This window comes from Thermobia domestica, chromosome 5 (genome assembly GCF_964235325.1).
Source record: "Thermobia domestica chromosome 5, izTheDome1.hap1.1, whole genome shotgun sequence".
Classification (NCBI taxonomy): Eukaryota; Metazoa; Arthropoda; class Insecta; order Zygentoma; family Lepismatidae; genus Thermobia; species Thermobia domestica.
In genome coordinates, this window is record NC_137458.1 from 39,550,155 (window position 1) to 39,576,060 (window position 25,906).

Below are 25,906 nucleotides of genomic sequence, written 5' to 3' on the forward strand. Positions count from 1 at the left end.
GAGTATTTAAAAAATCTTGACATAGTACTTTTGAAAATATATTTCCTTCGGCCGTGGACATTTTTTCCCAGTGGTGTTTTGTGGCAGAGTCATGGGCCAAAACACAGATTCATCGCCTGTTATTATTTTTCAAGGTTATCTGAGTGTTTGTCAGCTATCAGAATCAAATCTTGATAATATTTACTCTTTCCTCCCTATGCTTTCTATCAAAGGATGGAGTACAGAATGCACACAAATCTTCCTTTTCTTTAAATCTTCAATCACAATCGTTGGCGCCGTATTCTTACTTATGTTCAGATCTTTTGTTTTCAAAGATTTTCGATTATAGTATCTTAATCTCTTTTGATATTTTCATTGATGTAACTGGTTGAGGGTAAATCATTCTATTCCCATCTCTGTCGTAATAACATTGTGCCCCCTCCAAGGGACATGTTTGATTGAGTTAATAGGCTTTCTCACACAAACAAATGCTCCTGGCAGGATGAAACATGATTACAATACGAAACAGGTTCCCAAAGCTCAGGCACGAACCAACGGCTGACAGCAACGTTGCAGTGTTGCCAATTCTAAAAACATTATACATAATAAGTATAATTACATTTAAATCTTATTTATTAACTGGTAATTATGCTAGCAAACTGGGTTTCAATTAAATCATTTCACTGTTTTCTATACGTTTTAATAAGTGGGTTTCACTGTTTTGTATGGTGATAAACGAGTTTATTATTAACCCAAAACAGCAATACAAATTCTATCAAACACAATAGTTAAAGATCATATTACATGTTATTTATTCATAAATACATGAACTAAAAGTTCAATACGAACTTTAACTTTTTAAAAAAACTGTTACAATGAGGTAGAAATTATCATTATTTTCTGTAATTTTATAGCTCCACCACATTCACCACAGATCAGCCAAACTTCAACAACTACAACATCTATTACCATGAGGCTAGGACCTCACCCAACAGATACTGCTCCTTTACACGGATATACTCTGCATTACAAGCCTGAATATGGAGACTGGCAAACGGTTCAAATTCAAAGTCAAGTGAAAAAATACACTTTGGAGGATTTATTGTGTGGAACAAGATACCAAATCTATGTCACTGCTTATAATGGGTAAGTTCTTTTCAATTCAAATAAGAGCTTTTCAGAGTATATATAGTGTATTTCAATATAATAAGTTTAAAATATCCAGCAATATAGTAAACATTTCTATCAAACAGATTCGATGATCTTTCTCTTTAGTTTAAATCATACAAAACAATTCGGAAAATACTATATGATGTTTATATTCACCAATGAAGTCATCAATTTGAAGTTGAAGAAAATTTGTATGTTTTGATGTTAATTTTTGTCTGATGCAAATAAAGCACGAATATTTACTTAATTATCACAACGTGATTTATATTCAATACCATAGTTTTACAAGTGATTTAACCCTGGAATACACAGGGGGGTGCTGGAGCACCCCAGACGTTATACTTATCGCCATTGTAGCTCTATTCTCAGGCACATTGGTTGGTGCTTCCGTGTATTCTCATTTTGGAGCATGACATTCACGGTGGTGGGTGTGATGCAAATTGTCTCGTTTTAGAAAAGAATATTTTCAAGGGGTGGGGTTCTCCAGCACCCCACCTGTGTATTTACGTATGTGAAATTCAATTTTTGACGAAATTCGTTTTAGATACTTTGCGTGCATATTTGTTTAATTGCATGATGACGAAAGTGTGTGCAGGTTCAAGCAAGTTTACAGACTTTGTACTGAACACATTAGAAGAAGATTATGATTCTGAAGGTAATTTCAGTGAGTCCAATGACAATATGAAGTATAATCGGAAGTGGATGATGAAATCAGTGGAAGTGACACGAGTGACACTCAGGGTAACATCGAAAATGATCCAGCTATAAGGGGAGCCTCTATATTAGGAAGAAACGGTCATAAATTAAATTCTCAATCATCCGTTCGGAGTTAAAAAAAAAAAAAAAAAAAAAAAAAAAACTTGGGTTGCAGTTAGCTAGACCCTACATGCTGGAGCATCTCAAGAAGAATCTTCCGACTAATTTGTCTATTGGTTTCAGAAATATCCTTGGAATTCAAAAAAGAACTTTCACCTGTAATTGATTCAACATCTATTCTTCCAAAGCAAGCACGATATTGAATGTGCCCTAGGAATAAGGACAGAAAAACATTGTATGTTTTTGTTTCAGATGCAAAGAGGCTGTTTGTGCTGAGCACAGAAAGGAAGTCTGCATTTCGTGCAGTAAGGAATAGCTGTGTCTGTTCAAAAATACATCCAAACTCCTATTATGTATTCTTGTAACTGATAAAGTAAAATAAATATATTTAAGTTCGTGTATTATAATTTTAGTAGCGTTTAATTATATGGGGTGCGCTGGCATCCCACCTGTGTATTCACGTAAGCTTTTTGGTCTGTGTATTCCAGGGTTAAATTTGCAGTTGGCGGCAACAGTGGCTCAGTGGTAGAGCGTTCACCTCTGGTGCATGGAATTTCTGGTTCGATCCCACCTCGCGTCAAGTGAGTTTTATGGTGGACAGATACCGTGTGCGTGAATTTTCTTGGGGTTCTCCCGTTTCCTCTCACTTTCTTCATTACATTATTTCATTCAGTTTCATCATCACTGTCTTCTTTAGCCTAAACAGTATGATCGTGTGACGTAAAACTGACAAATTCACAGAAAATTCACAAATACTTCATCAGCAAAATTTAACTATAAGGGTATTTTCAATAAATATTATAATGCGTAGAAGAAATGAAGTAAAATCTGTAGATGTTGCAATTTACATTGAAACTTCAAGTAATAGACATTTATTAAAATCTACCTAACTGTATTGTATTACAGAATCGGAACAGGAGAACCTTCAAACATCATAAATGTTCGTACGAAAGGATCCAAGCCAGTAATACCAGAAGCGCATAGATTTATTGAGGTATCAACAAACAGCATCACATTACATCTGAGTGCATGGTCTGATGGAGGCTGTCCTATGTTGTTCTTTGTTGTAGAACATAAGAAAAGGTAAGTGTTACCGGTTATTTAATGTGTCACTATTTTGCACAATAACCAAATAAGGAAATGTTTCAGTTGTAGATTTATTCGTAATAATATCACATTTCTGGATTTAGATTTTTCTTTTTATCACAAAATTTATATTTTATTATACTAGATCTACTTTCTAATAGTTGATATGTAATTAAATTGCATTCTTGCTCCCAAAAAATATAGATTTCATCGTATTTCATGATAATTTACGAGGAAAATCCTTACCTCCTTCCGCCCTGAAATCGTCCCCTTACTTCCCAAAACGAGTACTTCTGGATGCTTCTAATTATTCTTTCGAAGTCAGACCCTTCTAAATCGCTTTCTTGCAACTATCTAAACCGCTATCCTAAAGCGAAGCCACAAATTTCCATTAAGTCCCAAAGCTAGAATGAACGGCATTCATATGGGACCGTTCTAAATTTATATATGAATGTATAAAATCATAAAAGAAACAAAGAAAAGGAAACTCTAGAGATGTAAATGTTTTTCCTCATACCGGGACCTAGCTAAAATGCTTTTTCGTACGCACAATGCCATTCCTGCAAGTAATTTTTTTTAAAATGAAAATTGTTAAAACAATTTTTTAAAATAAAATTTTCAAACAGTCATTCAAGCAGTAAGTGCTTCTTTTAAATTATAGAATATCCGCTAGATTAATTTCTAATTGTAGCAGCACAAGCTTGAAAACACTGTTCGTCGCTGAGTACTTGTAATCTATTATCTTTTGGATTCCAAATCGTTAGGAGCATGAAATTTAATTATGATCTTGCTGACTATACTTTTGGTTCTCATTGTTATATACTGATTCATCAAAATATGAATGTTTACAACTTTACATGCTTTAGTTAACTGATCATGTCTGGTATATTTCTTATTTGTTTAAATGAAACGTTAAAACTTTCGTTCTTTTATGAAAGCTTTCATTTAAACTTGAATCATAATTTCTAGTATAGCTAAAAGTGTTCATTACTGTGGTATAATGAACATATATTAAGTATGTATTTAAAAACGTTGCAATATAACATTTGTTTTGTACTCTGGGTAATCCATTTAGCGTTAAAAGAACACATATTCTATCCTTCTAAAATACTGTAAGAACTGTCAAACGTTAGTAGTGACTTAAAGAAGTTAAAAATTAAACAATAAAACTAACTGGCTCTATGGCTTATGGGACCCGGAGGTGGAATTCACAAAAGCTCTTCATTGACTTATACACTTAGCTAACTGGATCCATTTCTACTTTGTATTCCTATTTCTGCGAGATCCATCTTAATATTGTCCTCCCATCTGCCCCTAGGTCTTCCTAATGGTCATTTTCCGATTGGATTTCCAGTTCAAATTTTGAAAGTATTCCCATTTTCTTCCATTCTGGCTACATGACCTGCCTACCTGAGCCTCCTAGATTTGATGACCCTAGCAATGTTTGGTAAACAGTATAAATTGTGCAGTTCCTCATTATGAAGTTTTCACCATTGCCCATTCTCGTTCGTCTTGATTATTCGCCCAGGCAACCATGTTTCGCAACCATACAGCACAGCAGGCATGATGATCGTTTTGTATATTTTAAGCTTCAAATTCCTCGACAGAATTCGCGACTACAAAGTATTTTCAACTAAATAATAAAACGAATTCCTTTGGTCTGTTAATCTTGATCCTAGATATTTGAAAGTATCCACTTTATCAAAAGTATTATTTGATATTTTGACGTATCCATAATTTTCAGTATTATCATTTCGGTGAATTTCCATGTATTTAGTTTTCTCTGCATTTACTTCTACATTCATGTCTCTGTAATTCTTTCTATTGTTCTCCTATCATCTCCCATAAGATTTACATAGAATTAGACAATTGTAAAAGAAAAATAAATAAAAAAGTGAAAAGCCACCTATAATATAAATTTTAGAGTTATTTAGTATGTTGCTTTCTATAAACTTAGGTGAGTGTCTGAATGAATTGTTCTATTGTTTTTATGACTTGCCAACATTAAAATACATATACTATATAACTCATTTGTTTAATTTTCAAGACATCAGACAGATTGGACATTAGTATCCAACAACGTTAAGCCTGGTGGAAATTTTGTTGTTCTTGACCTTGAGCCAGCTACATGGTACCATCTGCAGGTAACAGCTCACAATAACGCAGGATTTGCAGTCGCAGAATATGAGTTTGCCACTTTGACTTTAACAGGAGGTATGTGATCCTTCGTTCTCAGATTTATTTTCTTTCTATCTTTCAGTCTTACTACTTGGTTCCATATTTTAAATCATATAATGTACACGATCATCACGATAGTGTTCTTTGTTTTAACTCGTAACATTTTCAGAAATATTAACTTTTATTAAACCGTGTATTGCTCTGAAATGCTAATAATAACATACTAATTACGTTACGTAACAGTAAAATTTGTGCTTGTATCACAGTTTACCTAGTTATGAGGAGACAATGACTTCTACAGCTGACAGTTGGTGTAATTTCAATGCACATGGGTTGTTAATAAAGTACTGGCAACATTGTTAGGAGTCAAGTATAAGCATGCTCATACGCGAGAATGGTCTGGACAGTGGAAGTTCGAAATATCGTTGAGACGTGCAATGCTGAAAGTAGTTGGTAAAGTGAGTAGTTGTGATGCTGTGAGCGGTGTTTGGTGTGTGAGATGCCTAAAGCAAAAATCCAAGTAGCCCTTGCCGAAAATACCCGTAATGTGACATAGGGCTGCAAAAAGTTTACGACAACGTTGTGCTATCTCCGTGTCGCTCGGTATCGCCGTATCGCTCCGTATCGTACCGTATCGGTATCGGACGATTGCATTTTGATTCAAGGCGTTTCATTCAGCCCGGGAAAAGTCAGCAAACTATTAAAATGACACATTTTTAATTGTATATTGTCGTGAATTATTTTGACTGAAATAATGTACTGTGTTTAATTGAATACCCTACGGTTATTTCTTCAGAAACAAAATCGGCAGCTAAGTTGACGAAATGGTCGTAAGGCATTAAATTAAATGCACATTACTTGCGAAAGAAATACAGCAGGAATTTTCAAACGGCAAATGAAAATTTTGCCTCGATTTTTCTTTCGTTTAGTTAATATTGATAAATAATATGGAACAATTTTTCACTAGTACACAAAGTTTCGGTATTAATAAAGCATAATAGGAAAGTTCCATTATATATATATATTATCGAAACGCATGCAAATAATATAGGGAAAATAGACAGAAAAAAAGGAAAACAGAAAAATAAAAAATGTAGATATAGAAAATATTGAAGTAGAACATATAACCTATATGTAATGATCGGAAGCGCTGAAAACTGGTTTTATATTCAAAGGTTTGATTAATCCCAAAAGACTATTATTTTAATTGCTATTTGTCTTCATAATTTCGAATTGTGTTCGTATAATACCAAATGTTAGTGTATATACCATCACTAATTTAGTGTTATACAAAGTGATGTATGGTCATCGGTGAAAAAGATTCAATTTTGTTATTATTACTTGACATCTAAATATACTGAGATCAAGGTCGTTAGCAACTTATTTTCACGGGTATTATGAGTCCTCCTCCAAAACTGTATGTGCCAGATTTGTAATATTAGTATTTACATTTCTTAGTAGATATATACATTTTTTTCATACTGTCCACGAAACAGTCATACGATCCTAGAAAGCTTCTTCTATGAACTTTTACTGAGAAATATAACATTTCATTATTTTAAATGTAAATAGGAGGTTTCATTATACCGGTTTTTGTTATGCTGATTGTGCACTAGTACCTGTTATATTAAATAATTTGCACACTTAAGAAAAGAATTTGGCAGGCAATGTTGGCCTCTTTTTCGTGTATGCCATTTGATGATTCATTTAATTGCAGGTACTATTGCACCAGCAAGAGAAATACCCGACCAAGACTCTCCTTTTAAGGCCTTTCTTATGAACTTGAATCTCGTGGTTCCTGTTGCAGCAGCAATATTGGTCATTTTCATTGCAATCATTGTTATCTGTGTTCTGCGAGGAAAGAACTCGAATCAAAAAGGTAAGAAAATAAAAAGAGGCTGATAAATTCCTTACTTCTTTCAAATTGTAGGAACTGTTGCACCAGCTCGGGAAAAAGTAGCAAAGACTTTCCCTTGGCTTCCTAATTGGTTGGATCTCAACGTTGTTGTTCCAGTTGGTGCAACTGTTATCGTCATCATAGTTGGTGTAATAGTTATTTGTGTTGCGATATCCAGAAGGGCAAGAGGACCAGAACAGACACGCCTTCGAGGTAATGTTTTTAAAAAAAACATAGAGAAAAATAACATTATTCCGCTCTATTAACCTATTGTAACTTCTGACAGTAAATTCTATCAGCATTACTACACAAGAGAATAAGCTGCAAACAAATTTAATTATCACTTTAAGTAAAGTCACAGTAAAGTAATGAATATTTTAAGGGTCTAAAAAGAAGCATTTTTGGTTATGTAACATTTCTTTTGTAATTATTTAAAAAGAGGATGAGAATTGGGTTTAAATTAAATTAAAGTTTTAAATAAATCAAAATTTCAACTAAAAAGTAAATCATAATATACAGTAGCAATAATATTATTGATTTTTTCTTCAGCTGATTAAATTTGTATTCATTATAACATTCGTAATTTCATTATTAATATCAACAAATAATTGTTTTTGCATTTTCTTTTTCAGTATGTTGTATTAATAATATAAAACATGTACTGATTTTTTTCCTTTTTCTAGTGCACGTTGAACATATTAAGATTTCGTAAAGCAGTCAGAAATCCGAAAATACAAATTGATGAATTTGAAATGTTACTAATGTTAATGATGTGATTTTCGTGACAAATACTCATGTTGATTGCTTTCCTAGATTTAACGCAGTCTATGAAGCATTTTAATGCGTTATGTTAGTTCCATTCATTATAGCCGAATGATGACTATATTCGACAAGGTTGTAAGATGTATAAGTGATTTCCTCATGAAATTAAATCTGCAAAATTAATCAGTATGAGAGATACTTTGAAGTCAGGATGCGAGAAGTTGAAAATGAGAAGAGTCAGATTATCTTAAATGAGAAGAAATGATTATCGTATTACTTAGACTTAGAGATTCTAAAGATATCAAAAGATTAACTATCTCTTCACATGTAGAAAAGTTACCATTGTAGACTGCGATTCATGAATGTAGAATGAAGTTGATTATTGAAAGCTCTAAAGTAGGAAAACATGCAGTACTCTAAAAAAAAATAGAAGTCTTTTCTATCTAAAAGATAAAGTATTTTCTGCTTAAAACTCAGAAAAGATATAAAATATGTAGAAAAACTGCTTAAAATTCGGAAAAAAGTATAAGAAATATGGAAAAGCAGAAAGTATGTCGTCCATGTTCCTGAGCTCTGATATATTTCAATGTATGGAGGATTTTTTTTTTCTTTTGTTCTTTCATAAACACATGTTAATTGGAGAATAAGCTAAGCCAGGATTACTGAAAGGTCAGGTTAGAAGCACCTTGCACACTTTCTTTGACGCCACGCATGGTTTCGTTTCCTGCTAATTTGAGGTAATAATCAGTGAGCTACGTTTAGATGCAAAGGATTTCCTGTAAAATTCTGAACATGATCAAGATTAAAATCCTCTTGAGCCAACCCCCTTAGAATATATCTTCAGTTCGATGAAAAATTAAGTCTTGATTCTTCAACATGTTGCTGGACTATAGAATTTATATAGAGGTTGGCAATTCTAGAAATTGCAACCTAAATGTGCTTTCTGACATAGACATGGTTAGAGATCCGTTTGGATATAAAATCACACCCGCAACATTGTCTGCATCTGCACAGGATGAAATAACAAGATACAATCTCTTCCGATTGTAAGTGAACTATATTACAAATAAATAAAATCAATACACCAATTACGAAATGGTATTTACTTACTCAAGGTCCTTCTCAAATGCAAATGTCTATCAAGAAAATTGGTCGGTTGGTAATACTGTCTGACAGATTACTTCAGAGTACATTGTTTTTATGTCAGACCTCATAAGATATGAGCGACATTGCTCACAAAAGAGATGAAATAGAAATAAAAAATCCACGAGAAAGAAGTATAAATTCATATGAAATCACATTAGCCCACCATATTTATTGTAGAGTTTTTTTTAAAAAAAAAAAAAAAGAAAAAAGAAAAAAGTCCATTGAAACACAAGTTTGTTCTAACGGTTATTTATTCCAACAGGATAATCACAGTTAATAGAGTTCAATAACTTATTTGCTTTCGAAGAATTATCACGAAAGTTCTTCCTTCACGAGCAACTATAATTTTATCCACCACCATTCGGTAAGAAAAAAAAAAGTAGTGATGCTTTATATCTGCATCTAAGTAGATCGCTAATCATGTTAAGCATTTTAGAAGAAGTTTGGACCAAGTAAGTGTTTGTAAGCAGAGAGTTTTTGAGGTCTAAAGTCATTCGAGTCTTAAATATTTTAAGACTCAAATCTGCGAATGATGTCTATCGGTTAAGAAAGTCAAACTCATAAAGTTGAGGAAGTTGATTTTGGTACTGTATCCTTATATTCCTTACGTCTCAAAACAGTAATAACAATAAAAAGTACTTTTATGGAAACAATGTTATTTGTGAAATATAGTTGGAATAAAGGAAGAGAAGAAACAAAATAATATGAGATATAATCAAATACTAAACTATAGTTCTTGCATGTTGCTTTTATTGCCTATACTTTCTTACGAGTCCTTTTATTAATACTACTTGGAAATAAGAATTCAGAAAATAAGAGATGTTTATTTTATTTCAATCTACAAGCGAAGTGGCTGAAGTTGTAGAGCGTTGGCTTCGCATTCGAGAGGTCGCGGGTTGGAATCCCGCTGCCGACCATCCTGACTGAGGTTTTCCAGGGTTTCCCTCAGTTCTACCAGGCAAATGCCGGGATGGTACCTACTAAACAGGTCCTGGCCGATACCTTCCCAAATCCTTTCCATTGTTAATGTTGTTGTTGGATATCCAGTGTAAAATGGCCCCGGAGCTGTATCTGGTGATGGTTAAATAAATAAAAACAAATAAAAGCTATACAGTATGTAATAACATTATTCGTTTAATTTAAACACGAATAAATACATTTTACAAGTATATGAAGTTTTTCAGCATGTAGAAATGCATGTATCCATCTTTCAATTGTAAGTTTATTATTATATTTTTAACATTTTTCTTTTTTCGACTGAAATCGATATACTCTATGCTTCCAATTAAGGTTTAATATGAAGTATAAAACATGAAAATATGATACTATAGTGTCTAGTATAAGTAACTTCTTGGTTTGATAAATGATTGAGCCATTATATATTAAAGTACCTAAATGGATTCGTTTTAGAATCGAAAAGTACTAATTCTGATATAGAAATGATTAAATGAAACATGTTCTTGTCATGTAAAGCTGCAAATCAATTTTAATTGTCGGAAACTTTTTAAACAATTATAGTAATAACAAAATTTATTAGCATTGAAATTGGTTATTACTCTTTAATATTTGTTTTTCATAAATCACTGAAACTTGAATGTACGAGAATGATTCTAAGTATGTCATTGGCTTTCAGATGATGTTGTATATAATCAGTCAGCTGGGGCTAACTCTACAATTGACAAACGACGGCCAGATTTGCGCGATGAACTTGGTTACATCGCACCTCCAAATAGAAAATTGCCCCCTGTTCCAGGTTCAAACTACAACACCTGTGACAGAATCAAGAGAGGTACAGTAATAAGTAAGGAATTTATTTTTATTAAATATTTCTCCAAGTCTCACGTGATAGTTTTGTGGACATGCATGGACTTCTCAACTGGTTAATCAGACAATGTGCTGTGCTTGTTTCCTGTTTATAGCATGCAAAACAAAAGGGTAAAAAGATATGTTATTTTCAGTATTCTTATTTTTCATTTAGAAAGCAATAACCATAGAAATTTAAGAAAATGTTTGTTTTCACTTTCATTTCGCAAATTATTTTGCTACTGCCAATTTACCCATGCTGCTGAATAATTTCTGTCTTTACCAATGTGGCAGTTCACACAATAGTTTCTAATACCTTTATGCTGCTTGCTTTCAACTGTTCAGTTTTTACTGTTTATGCAGGAGCTGTCAGGACAGTTTCCTGTTAATTTAGTTGCTCCCTGTCTCTTGGTTTCTGGCTTTTTATTACCGTTCGTTCATTTGAATATGTTTGCTAGGTCGTTCAGGCTCACTTCGCAGTCATGCTACTTGGGATCCTCGCCGTCACATGTATGAAGAGCTGACTCTACATCCTCCTGGAGTACGTAGGCTTCCTGGCCAAGGACTCACAGCAGGCTCAGATGAGACGCTGCATCACAGAGGTAAGTTACGAATCGTTCGCAAACTTGGAGGACAGCGTATCAGTGTAAACACACTAAATCAACCATTTGGTATTGTTATTCAATTGGTTTTACACTTAAGTTACACGGCAATTACTTTCAATTTACATTAAAACTGTTCTCCATTTGCAAATCGATTCTTTCTTTTCTAAGACACGTTTTTAGTCATGTTTAACACTCCAGAAGTTCAGTAGTACAGAAATATCGTTTTGTAAGTGATGTAAGAGTATTGTTTAACATATTTTTGAAACAGCCGTTTTAATATGTGTATGTAGTCGTATCTAGATTCTACAATAAATAAACTAACAATAAAAACATTGAACTACATTTTACATTGCAAAATGAAGTGTAGGCAGGTAAGTTGTTTCTGTTCATGTCCCCCCTTATCACTCCCCAAATAGTTGCTGCAGTTTTTGCCTCTTGGTGTTCAATGGTTGCACGAATGTGTGCATGCTTTGTCGTGGATTTTATGATTTTGTTTTTATCCTGTTAAACAGATTTCTTAAAGAAAGAAGTGATGTGAATATATGGATTTGCATGATAGAAGTCAGTGTATGATTATCATATTTGTTGTGATAAATGTTTTGGTGTAATCACAAAGATAACTTGTGTTGTAATTTGCAATTTAAAGTTTGAATTTCAGTGCAATTAGTGTGTAGACATGAAGATTGCATTTTAAAATTTTTTTTATCAAATTGTCATAAATGAGAGTCTTCTAAAGTATTAGTAGGCAAGGCTTATGCAGTGTAATGTTTTATACATGCAATTTTTCTTGTAGTGTTAATTGGAATTGCAGCATATATACATATATATACATATTTGTTTCTCAACAATTAAATTATACGTTAGCCATAGTATCATGAAGAGGTGCGAAAGTTACATTATTAGTAATTCACAATGATGATATGTATGTAATATTCGACATACCGTACCCGATATGAAATTTGCATTTCTGCTTATATCCATCATTTCCTATATAAGCAGGTACTTAATTTCGTTTTATCTGTCACCTTTACCTTTAGTTGTTCTGAATGATATTTTGTTTTCAATGAAAATAGTGTATGAAAGATATGGTAAATTTATTCTTTTAATTTTGATGTTAATTCATTAAAGGTTTAGTCGTGTAGTAGACATACATTTTATTTGCGATAAAAACAGCTTAAAATACCGTAATAAAATACAGAAAATAAACTAATTAATTATCTGAAGATGTTTGGAAGTAAAAGCCATGACTTAATTATTTTCTTATTAAATTATTTCGTAATAACTTCAATCTTTCAACAAAACAACTAACTGAATATATTGTAACACTTATGTCATTCTTCAACAAGAAAACAATTATGCCATAAGTAATTTTTAGGAATTCGTTTCTGTTTTTTAATAATGAAGTAATGTAACAGTAGAAAGTACCGTAACACAATTGTGATGTTTACTTTGAAAAATATAAGACTATAAAATTTACGTAAGGCATGTTTACTATATATTAAGCGAAATCAATAAGTCTTTGCTTACAGTAACCTGATATGTATAGAAAATTATATAGTCTTGGTACATCAACGTGATACTGATACAGAAGAAAATAAAACTTACAAACAATACATCTGACAAAACACGTTGATCAAATATTATAGAAGCTTATAGTCATTGTTTATCAGATGAGTAAATATAAGTTTAACTTCTATATGTAGAAACGTAATAGCTTCCCTTTAATTAGAAATATAGTACATTTTTTAACTTGAAACATGTTCACGGAGGAAGTGGAGATTTTAAAATGTGTTGTAGATTTTATTTCATTTTGAGCACTGTCATTTCTTTATACCATAGCATGTCAGTCATGAACCTGATGCAAAATTGTGTGGAAGTATGTGCTCGTTTATACTAACTACATGAGTATATAAATATCTTTTAGATAAAATAAGGAATATTTTTAAAAAAAAAGAAAGAAAGAAAAGGTGATGCATATATTTACATGTTTTTCTTCTTTCGCCTTCGATCTTCAGTTTTATCCACAGTACGTAATTTATGTTGTAGATGTAAGATCTTCAGTGTTAGCTGATTTCTTGTAGCAAAATGAAAGTGACCTTAGTTTTGCCCCAAAAAAATCCACTTTTTTTCTTTTTTCGAAACATTGATTTCATTTTTGTATTTCGCCACGACAACCAGTTAATGTTGAAGACTTCAAATGTATATCATATCTATCTATCTATCTATCTATCTATCTATCTATCTATCTATCTATCTATATATATATATATATATATATATATATATATATATATATATATATATATATATATATATATATATATATATATATATATATATATATATATATATATATATTTCTGTACTGTGGAAACAGCTGAAAGAATAACAATGACAACAGAGGTGAAAAATTAAATATGTAAGAACCAGTTAATACCATAAAATATTATTTTAGACTACTTAAAAGTTGTATACTTAAGTAATTAATACGAACAAGATCATTCCTTCACACGTTTCTGTAGCAAACACGACTGACATGCTGTACTTTTCGGGATAACTGATGTTATTAATTAGTGACGAGCTAAGTGAAATTGACAGAAACAAAATTCCTGGACAAATGGCTGTATCAATATCTCAATATTATGGAGTAATCAGACGATATGACAAATTGAGAAAGATACCTAATTAAAAAAAAAAAAAATCACAAAATTTCTAATCTGTAGTAAGCACTCCATTTGATGAATCTTTTTTTGCGCATTATTTCAAATACTCATAGTCTTTTCTCACACTATAATAGATACTAATGTGAGTTCAAAATTGTATGAGAGAAATGAACATGAAGCAATCGCTCACTGCTAAAACAAGCAAAAGAGAGGTCAGGTTTCTAATTTTCGAGAAACTATTTTATTCTTTTCCCTTATATGATTTATGACGATGAGCATGTCGTATCTAAAAGTCTAGATATTTGAAATTTCTTTCAATTAGGACCCTTACCCATCAAGTTATTTTCTTTTTTGTTTTCTGCTTTATTATAATACTTATTTAAAACCATTCCATTTACTTTAATGTGCTTTAAAGAATTTATTTTTCAATTATTTTTGTTTTAAATTTACTAATCAATATCAAAATTTAAACACCTGAAGATTCTTTACTGTCACAAAATGTAACTAGCCAAAATATTTCAAACTATTTGGGAATAATTGATTCTGTTACACGTCATGCCATATAATGTCTTCCATTCGACTGATAAGCTTTTCCTCTGTAGTCATTTCAGCATGCTAGAATTTTATGACTGACAGTGATCTTATTTGTATGCAAGCAATGTTGAGTGCAGTGAACATTGGTAATTTGCATTAGAATATAGCACAACATACTGTACATGACAAATAAATATTCTGGCAGCAAACTTAAAGACAATTGCTACGTTGTTATATTATTTCTATTGCCCAAAGAAAAAAAAAGTTTATTTCCTTTGCTTTGGCATGGAAATTGATTTACTAAGAATTAGTTGTGCCGAGTAAAGTGTGCAGTCTTCTATTTTGTGCATGATTTCTCTTCTGCTTTTATATATATATTTTTTTATTTTTCATTTGCCAAGTGTATAGCATGACAAGTCTAATAAGCATACATTGAACAGAAAAAAAAAAGAGAATAAAATAACACTGACATACCAAGTAATAATAGTTGCTGAAAAATCTTTCGACCTACAGGTCTGATAAATATTTGAAATTTGGACTCACAACTCTTCAAAAGAAATCCTCGCATAGTTTAAGGTGAAGTGTATATATGGAAACTCACATAAAGGCTTTTCTATTTTACCGAATACTTAACGTTTTCGCAATTAATTATACGTAAAGTCAAGTTCGATTTCTGGTATTGATAAAATTAGAAGGCCAAGATGACACAAATGATGACACAAATAATGAGAAACTGACACAAAAGGTGGCAAACTAATTAATTAATGTTGTAAAGAGAAAATAGAGTTACGAGAATGTGTCGAAACCATAAGATCACAAATCAAATTGTACAAAAGTTACAAATATTGAAAGTAAATTGTTGATAAAATTAAGGTATCAACAGAGAAATTGAGTAGAAGTAAAAATGAAATGAATAAAAATAATATATCACAGTCTATATTATCAATATTCATGCTTTAAGCATAAATAGAAAAAGAAAATAATTTAAATTAGTTGTAAGGAAAGGAGTACATAATATATTTTTCCTCATAAAATTCATGTAATAGTAAAGTAATAATAATTTATTTTCCTACTTAACTGTTGGTATATGTAGTTTTAAGTATCGTTCTGCTTCTGAATTACGATGCATAATCATATCAACAGTTCTTTTTAATACAATTCTTGCTCATTTGCTTCAATTGTACTTTGAAGAAAGTGGTTTGGTTTACTCATTAATTTTTGGCGAGTTAAAGCATATATTTTATTTCGTAAAGTAAAGTAGTTTTTCTTTTATTTACTTTATCTTTTTGTCATTTAATGAGCTAATAGATCCATTTACTCGGAAGTTATTATGGTTATTTTTCTTTTAGAATAAAACTTTTTTAAACGTGATTATTAATATCTTTAAAATTGATTTAGCCAGTGAAGTTCTACTTAAATAAACAAGATTATTTTTTAAAATGAAGAAAATATTTATTAATTGAGTAATTCATTTAAATGATTGTTAAGAAAAATCTTCCATCGGTATATCGCTATACTGTGTTATTTACTTATTTTGAATATTAAGTTGCCGCAAAGACCATGAGGGAAGTAAGTAAAAACTATTTTTATTGATAAAAAGTAACCTAATGTAAAGGAGGAAAGTGGAATACAGGATACACACGTTAATAGAAACTATAAATATTCCACGATTTTTTTTTTTTTTTTAGTTTACGTTTTCTACAACATTCATACATACAAATAATCCAAACGCGTTGGATATTCATATCTTTACTCTTCGCATTGTATCGAGCTTTATTATAATTATGTTATTGTCTATTGATCTTTTTCTAGAAACGTTTTAAATCCAATCTAGAATACTAATATCCAAAATGCTTGAGACTTGAATACTGCCAAATCAGCAGTCCTTTAGTACAACCATAACATTATAGTTTGATTCACTAACTTTTGTATAGCTTTCGAAATGAATGAGAGGAAAAAAATAAATCAAAAATAACATTCGAACTTGTGTTTGATATAGTATGGGTTGTATTGTTCCCCTTTGATCTTATAGATTTAGTACGTTTCATTGTTCAGGTGCCAATGAGTATAAGTAATTAGTTCCTATGTATGATTATAAAACCTTGCAAAATCTAAATTATTATTATTATTATTATTATTATTATTATTATTATTATTATTATTATTATTATTATTATTATTATTGAAAATTGGAAATTGGAAATTGGAAATTGAAGTTACTTAACAATATTATTGATTATGATCTTCAATTAATAATGCAATATTTAAGTGCATTTTAAGGCAATTTTCCTGTATACTTAAATCATAAACTACGAGTAATATATATACACGAGCGTACAAAAATGAAATGTAGAAGATTAGAGAAAAATCATATGACAAAATGACTCACTTGACCACACAACAAATAGTTCATTACATTTCTATAGCATTACTCTATCAACTGCATGCAATTAATTATTTACTTTCAACATAATGCATGTCTGTTAAAATAACTTTTCTTTTCAACTCAGTCTTTTTTCATCTTTGTCGAAAAGTTATATAAATGCACATGGTGCAAATTCACCATTAAGAAAGTTGCATTTCGTATTATGTAACTGGCTTGCAAACAAAATATTCATTACCGTTAGTTAAAAGGAATAACTTTATTATTCATTTTCCCTTTAATTCCAAATATCTAGACTTCAATATGTCTTAGTTATTATATTTAAATATTAACATTCGATCACTTAAGAAAGAAAAAAAAGTTGATGTAGCAGTTAATGACACATTAATGAAAAAGAATTTCTATTAGACTTTAATAGAATTCATTATGCAAAATAAAAAATATTTTTAAAAACCATGAGTGCTCAGACATCTATCTGAAAGTTAAATTAATACAATATTTTTGTTTCAATAAATTTGAAATAATTCTCCATGCTTCTGATTAGATGTTCAATAAATCATTGCCTTTATGAGAATGAAGATCTTTGCCCACAAATCTCCAATATGCAACGTACAACAGAAAAGATAAGCAATGAACATTTACAAAGGAAAATTTGAAAGAAAAAAAAATCGAATATTTTACTGTTTAAACATATTCTAATTGAAACATAATCTAAACTACATATGATACTTCCTACTTCTATCTTTTAGCATAGGATTAATTTAAAACTCTTCATAATTTAATGGTTAGCATCTTTACACTCCCTTTTGTTGCGGGAGACCTGTGATTGCAATCACCAATGGGAATTTCATAAAGTATAGACCCCACGTTAAACTGTAGATTTATGCTTTATGTGATTTTGGAACTTATAAAAGTCGTTAAACTCGAAAACAAATAAAATAAATCTTCAATTAATAAATTACAATTTTGTTATTTCATCCGTGTTTTCTTTACGTTAATTGACGTTTCAAACTCACTGATTGCGTTTATCATCAGAGTTGTATTAATTTAGTAAATTATTGAATAATTATTGTGGTGTAATTTTCTTACATTGTTACAATTTTGTTTTGTTTTTCAATACTAACAATATTCGACATCTACCCAGCGTCGTGAGGCAAACTGGGGAGACGTGAATAAAAGATCTGGTGACTACTAGGTCCAGAAAGCTCCTGATATACCTGTTAAGAGACAAGGCAGCGCGACGCGCTGACCATGGTCGTTGCTAGGATGAACGTAGTTCCTCCGGTCGCTAATGGTTGGCATTGGAACAGCCTCAGGTTCACAAAGGACTGTCACGCCAGTAGTTGTTAATAATATGTTGTAATCTAATATTGTTACAATTTACAGTTTACTTCAGATTTATTCTATGAACCATTTTCTTTATTATTATTATTATTATTATTATTATTATTATTATTATTATTATTATTATTATTATTATTATTATTATTATTATTATTATTTTTATTATTAAACTCAAAAAGTTCGTTATTGAATTCTCTATACATGTGTGCCTGTCCGTTTGTCTGGTATTTGCGATTTTTTCAATTTTAAACCCTGCATTCGATTAAGCATCAAAAACTATCTGAGAAAGTGATTAAATTTTTCGCGTCGTAATATTGTCCAGAAATTAACCGATTTCGAGAGATTTAAGGAGCCATATCTCGGAAACTGTAAGGCATAGAGAGATCATATTGGTGTTGATCAACACCTAAGAGGATGGTAAATATTTTGGTACTAAATAATAACCGGTGGCCACTGGTTTGGCCAGTGGCCACCAAATAATATCGGCATCAAAATGTTTACCATTCTCTTAGGTATTGATCAACACCAATATCATCTCTCTATGACTTACCGTTCTCGTGATATTGGCCCCAAAATGGCCGATTTCCAGATATTTAAGGAGCCATACCTCGGGAACCATAAGATGTAGAGAGATCGTATTGGTGTTAATCAATGCCTAAGAGAATGGTGAACCGTCTGGTACCAAATAGTAACCGGTGGCCACTGATCAACTGGCCACCGTTCCCCAGATATTAGCCAAAAAAGTTCGAATTTTGGGAGATTGAAAGAGCCATATCTCGGGAACTGTAAGTCATAGAGAGATGACATTTTGCGAATTTTTGCAAGAAAGGGAAGAAGGTGTGGATAAAAAGATTTACTTTTACATGTAGGAACAATCACAGTTATCCTGCCCGCTCCATCTTCGTTGCTAAGCGGTTAGCGTAGGCGCCTTTGGTGTGGAAGACCCGGGTTTGATTTCCGGCGGGAGCTCATGTGGTTCGGATTCCACATTAATCAGTAGGTCCACGTCTCATATAACCTCGCTGCTGAACTGGACGTTAAACTCAAAATCATTTCCTTTAAAAAACCAAGTTCGTTCTGGGAATGCTCTTGGAGCATTCTCGACTGGTTATTATTGATTTCGTTCTCTTCACTTTTGTATTATAGTAAATATTCCAAATTCCACTTAATTTTAAGCCTTCTTGTCTATTCAATGTGGTATCACATAATTATATTTGTCTTTCTTCCTTTTATATACCTGAAATAACCTTTTATATCCATGAAAGTATCTGCATATAACCGACATGTTTTCAAACAAACACGGATGAAATACTGAAAGTTTAGTTTATAATTACAGATATTTCCGTGAAAATAATGTTGAATATATAAAGGTAAATCTTCATTTAGAAAAGAATATTTGCACATGCTAGATGGCAACTAAATTTCTATCCAAGATTATATATATCAAATGTTCTAAAATAAAAGGCTCCCACGGACCACAGAACACTATTCTACAGGCGAAAATGTTATATGATGGGCCTCCTTCAGCCGCTGTAGGGAATCAAAATTTCACAATGTGGCAAGTCGCAGATTAACTTGGAGCCATTAGTATTACTCTACGAGAACAACAAGCAGTTGAATCGATTGCTGCACTTAATAAATGATGCGATTGTCAATCAGTATCGACTTTAGCTGCCATCTGGAAAGAATCGATATAACTACTTGATAGATTGGTAGATCTAATATATAGTTCTTTATTTGCGACGTTGCCATATAGTACAATCTGTGTCTCCAGACGAAGATTCGGAAAGTACACAAATATATGTATTTTTTGCTTTATTTTGACTCGTAGAATAATGCTTTGTGGTTCGTGGGCGCCATTTTTAGAACACTCGATATATATATATATATATATATATATATATATATATATATATATATATATATATATATATATATATATAATTATTTTGCATTATTACGCTCTTTATCATGTACCTGTACATGTAAAAGCTACAACTTATCTTTGGGCAAGATATATATATATATACCGGCAATACATTGGATTGTATGTCTTATGAATTTCTCCATAGAATCTCATTTGAAGCTTCACTTGTAATTGATATAGCCATTTGATTCCTATCATCGCCTTGTCTCTATTTTTTTGTGAGATATATAAATAACATTATCAAATCAGTAACAGTACGTGTTTGTGACTTTTTTTTTTTTTTTTGACACACTATAATGCCGTCATCACCCATAAGTGAAATATATTAAGGAAGCCTATTAATTATGACTTACAATTGTTTGCATTCTATAATGATTTTACATATTTTAGGTATATTATTGAGCTTATTATTGATAAATACGTTGGTTAATATAAATTTAAACTTTAATCAAGGTAATATACAAAAAAGAAGTAACTATTTATTACATATAGAAATGGAGAAAGTTATTAAGAAATAATATTCATTTAGCCGAAAGATCTGTAATTAGTTTTTGACAAGAACAAGTTAAAATTCAAAAGAAATGAACTATTTTAACTATAAAATTATTGTTGACTAGTTGATTTATATCTTATATATATATATAAAAAAGAAAGAAATTGTCTTGTACGCCACTTTCTATTTCAGGCATGGAAGATGAGATTTGTCCATATGCTACTTTTCATCTCCTTGGTTTCCGTGAAGAAATGGATCCATCAAAGGCCATGCAATTCCAGACGTTCCCTCATCAAAATGGCCATGGTGGACATGCTCATAGTCGAAGTGGCTCTCAATCAATGGTAGGCAAAAAATTAAAGTTAGGTTGATAGATAACGTATTGCATAAACTAATGTAAATGAACATTATCAACTTGCGTAGATCTGAACAACGATTAGTACATCATTATTTATGAAAACGATATCATATGAATATATTTAAAAAGAAATACCAGATTCATCATATCAAATTACTTCACAGATCCAGATCACAAGTACTGTTTGCAGATTTACTTTTCTTCTATTTTCAAATAATCGTGAGAGATATTCCCGACGGGAGTTCATGTGATTCGGCCCCACATTAAGCTCAAGATCCAGTTCTCATATGGCCTTGCTCTTGAAAGAGCAGCTAAATTCAAAATCAAATCAATCAATCTTTTCAGTAATCGCAGATTTGCAATAATAATTAATATTTTTTCCCCATAGCCTCGTGCAAATGGAAAATATACTCGTGTGCCAAGTCAAAATGGACCAAATTCGACTTTCTCCCCTGAGTATGATGATCCAGCCAACTGCGAACCTGAAGAGGACCAATATGGAAGCCAGTATGGACCATATGGAGCTCCCTACGATCATTATGGTAGCCGTGGTTCAGTGAGTCGAAGGAGTGTGGGTATGTATGCCACAAATTGAACAGTATATTTGAAAATATTTTATTGTTTTTAGAGATATAAAAGATTATTTTTCTAATATTACAAAAAATAAAATTCAATACATTTTCTATTTTCATCTCTTCGTATCTCAACGTGCATTTGCTATATTTTTTTTTAAAAAAAGTTAAAACATCAGCATCGTCGTGGAATTGTTTGTTATTATAATTTTATATAATATAAAATATTCATTCTAAATATTATTTCCTAATTCTGTTAATATTATTGGACATTACATTATTTGTGCGTATATTATTTATAAATAATATGATAAAATATGATCATAACTTTGAAAAGTTATATTACTTTTGACGTATATTGTTCAAGAGTCTTGGCCAAGATTTCTCAGGCAACAAATCAAGGCAACTAAGTTAGCGTTTTCAAAATTAATTATATCTTTTCTTAAGATAGTTTGCATGGTTTAAGTTTTGATTCATTGCGAGAATTTTGAACGCGATCGGTTGTGCGTAAACATATCGCGTGACACGTCTTAATCCTTTTATAGCCAAACATTCTTTTTACGAAGAAAGCTTTACTTTTTTCTTTGTATAAGAGATATATTAATAAATAAGAAACAAAATATATTTTAAGAGTACAAAATTGGTTTATTAACTGAAACATATGTAGATTGTTTATAACATGAAGTTTCTAATATATATTTTTTTTAAATAAAACTTGTTAAAAGTTTCTGAACTTATCAGTTGTAAATGTTATTATTAATTTACATTTCTTGAAGAACTTAAGTTTTTATCCTTTATACATAATACCTATATCAGTAGTTAGCTTATTATTTGAAAAAATCGATGTACTTAGTTTCCTGTAACCATTATGACACCAAATATAAGGATAAACTAACACTATCTGTTTCATTACAGTACTAAAAATTAACCAAAAGATTTTATTGAACATTTCGAATCATTTTGGGTTAAAATATTGTAGTGAATCAGCATATTGAGACAATCTAACAGTTTGAATTGAGATTTATTAACTGCCAGAAATTACGTAAGTTTCTGACTGCAGAAAATTAAGCCTTAATGGAGAAGAGGGTTTTGTTTACAAGTAATGTGAAGTGTAGTGAGTACATTGTACAATACAGTTAACATATTTCAGGATCAGCACGAAATCTTCCCATCTCCGGCAGTCCTGAACCACCTCCACCCCCGCCACGTAATCATGATGCCAATAATTCCTCATTCAACGACTCAAAAGATAGCAACGAGATATCCGAAGCTGAATGTGATCGAGACCAGCTTGTCAATAGAAATTATGGAGGTAAGAAAACAAAACCCATTGCAGCATAGAAAAGATAGTTATATATGTGTTATGATGTTAACTGGTACATAGTAAACTACATTCTTTAGTAGCTCACAACGTGTATAATCTAATAGAGATCCTGGTAAACTTATTGTAGTGTTTCTTGTGAAGATAATTACGAAAAGGCAAAGTATCATTATTGAACATTCTGAACATCATTATTGAACATTGAACATTACAATATTAAGACAATATAATTTCTATAACTAAATTATTGTAATCAATTATTGCAAATTATAATATATCCAGAGATTATATTACCGGGTTCTCTTATGACTAAATCATTAATTTCGAATTGCTGCCACAACTTAAGCTTCCAAACAGTTGGCTACGTTAAATATTCCTCCATCTGTATTCTTCATTTAGAGAGTAATGAATAACACTCAAAAATTCATTAATTATTGTTAGTAATTAAAAAAAGAGAAAAAAAACTTAAATAGTCATCTTTCTGCAAAATTGGAAATATTAGAAGGATTGTTTTTCTACACTTGCTATTATCGCTTTCTTTTGTTATATCTATTTTTCGCGTTTAGGGTATGTTGCATTAAGGTATCAATGTTGAAAATTGCAAAAGGAATTTCATTTGTACGTATATAAAGAAGAAACTGTAATGACTTAACTTTAACGTAAAAATGACATTTTTCCTTAATTTTAACTATTCTATATTTTATTGTGGCGACTCTAAATACTATTTACACCTCATTAAGTTTAACTCTAGCAATTTTAAGGATGAAATTGTGAAGAAACCAAATCGAGGTAAGTAAATAAAACAAAAATAAAGCTAAGTGTTACATATCATGGTTTCTAACATCCACAATATTCACAAATCATTCGGTCTTTGTTAATAGCACATCAATTAACTTGGTCAAGGAATCCAGCCACGAACCACATATTTTTAGATTCAAATCGTCTTTCTGAACTTAGTTCCACGAATTGAGTACATAATTGAAATCAAAACAAAATTTCACTACACCAATAAAAGATAAATGGATTCTCCATGTAGAAGACAGTAAAAGTGAATTAAATTTTTCTTCATTTGTATTCGTATTTACGTAATGAAGAAAGTCTATGCACACTTCCTATATAAATATATTCCAGAAAGATGTTTTCTAATCGTTTAAGATTTAATTACTTTTGGCTTCGGCCTTCTCTATCTAGATTATTTTCGATTTCATTAATTACAGTATATGCAATACTTATATTCCTTAGGAAAATAAATATTATGATATGAGTGTTGACATTAAGATTGTATTTTATGTTTCAGCTTCTTCGAATACATATTTTCTATCTTGTTTCCTATTCTTTAGACAGATTTGCCATTAATTTTGACAGTAAAATAACTGCAAAAGCAATAATTTGTTAATGAGGTCAATATTAATTACCAAATTGTAGATATGAATACAATTCTGAATCTGTCTGGTAATTACAATATTCTATGGTAGCCAGAAGAGAAGTAATTACTACTAAAACAAAATGCCAACTTAAATTTCTACTTACTTCGGGAAACACATTGACAATCTGTGTGAAGTAAAACCTATTAGCGAACTACTTAAAATTGTGCTAGCAGTAACTAGCAGTTCATTTTCGTAGAACAAATTATGAAACAAAAGTTACAATATATTATTTTTTAACAGCACATACGTATACAGAATAACCATAATTATTGTGAAATATTCCCATTGAACAGGGAATTGACATCGTTGCTATTTAATTAATACATCAGTTATTGATCAATAGTAATAATAATAATAATATAATTTTACTTTTGTAATACAACATTCTTATTTAGTGAAATTAAAAATGTTGTACATGCATATTTTTAGAATCGTAGGTGAAGTGATTTTTGTTATTTCTGCTGCTGATGTTTAGTATATTTGTATATTTATACCAGCCTACACTGCATTTAAAAATATAAATTTAGAAGTTTTCAAGACTTATATATCAGATATATTAAATTTTAAACATTTTAATAAATAGAAGCAGAGAATATTTCATTTCCTAAAGAAATAGATATCATCTTATAGTTAAAAAATATTTGTACCGATATTAGGGAACCTGTCAATGGAAAAAGAATTTTCGAAAAAATATTTTCTCTATTGATTACTCTTATCTATGGCCCTCTGGGCTGATATTAAAACAGTATATTTCTGATCTAAAGCATTTACCTAACCTGTAGAAAGAACATCTTATTGACATATAATCATATACACTGATCAAAATAACTAGGGGAGCAAGCCAGAAAACGGAAAACGACCGAGAGACATCATTTTTTATATATATTTGGTTGTGGGGGTTGTTGTCTTGATCAGTGCAATGCTATTGTGTTGCGTGGCCCAAGAACGAACGTAGATATGACGTCACACGGCACGAGGTGCAACTTGCGAGATGTGAAATTAACAGGTCACTTGGGAACGCTAGTAGTGTCACTGTGGGGGCAGTAAGTGGAGATGGAATGTTATGGTGTACTGTTAAGTAAGAACAATGAGAGCAGAATACGATTTAGCGGAATCTGTGGCATGGAAAGCCATAGGTAGGATGGAAGCCAGACAGACACAACTTATGGAAGCTAATGCCTTCAGCGTGTCTTGAGGTAGCATTTCCACGTTTTATGCACGCTTTCAATAGAGGGGAACAATATGTTGGAGGCCAGAACAAGGTCGCCCACTTACAACGTCAACAAGGGAAGACCGTTACCTGGTGTTAACGGCTCGAAGAAACATGCGGCAAAGTGCAACTGACTTGAAATGTAGGTTTGTATTGGCAACAGGACTCAGTGTCAACTCAAAATATGTGCAATCGGCTGTAGGAAGGAGACCTTTTACTGCTCAACAGCGTA

At 31.3% G+C, this 25,906-nt stretch overlaps 1 protein-coding gene across 50 annotated transcripts in view; it reads left to right on the plus strand.

Moving 5' to 3' along the window:
* Dscam1 (Down syndrome cell adhesion molecule 1) overlaps nucleotides 1-25,906 on the plus strand; it is a 302,800-nt gene that overhangs the window by 261,400 nt on the left and 15,494 nt on the right. For 44 of the 50 annotated variants that reach the window (XM_081758585.1, XM_081758547.1, XM_081758559.1 and 41 more), the window contains 9 exons: nucleotides 894-1,125; nucleotides 2,872-3,048; nucleotides 5,099-5,265; nucleotides 7,160-7,339; nucleotides 10,668-10,823; nucleotides 11,296-11,439; nucleotides 20,979-21,130; nucleotides 21,533-21,719; nucleotides 22,867-23,028. In XM_081758585.1, coding sequence (XP_081614711.1) covers nucleotides 894-1,125; nucleotides 2,872-3,048; nucleotides 5,099-5,265; nucleotides 7,160-7,339; nucleotides 10,668-10,823; nucleotides 11,296-11,439; nucleotides 20,979-21,130; nucleotides 21,533-21,719; nucleotides 22,867-23,028 — 1,557 coding nt within the window. Of the gene's footprint in view, nucleotides 1-893; nucleotides 1,126-2,871; nucleotides 3,049-5,098; nucleotides 5,266-6,946; nucleotides 7,109-7,159; nucleotides 7,340-10,667; nucleotides 10,836-11,295; nucleotides 11,440-20,978; nucleotides 21,131-21,532; nucleotides 21,720-22,866; nucleotides 23,029-25,906 lie in introns of all 50 variants that reach the window. The other 6 variants (XM_081758591.1, XM_081758592.1, XM_081758589.1 and 3 more) reach the window with 2 other exon arrangements.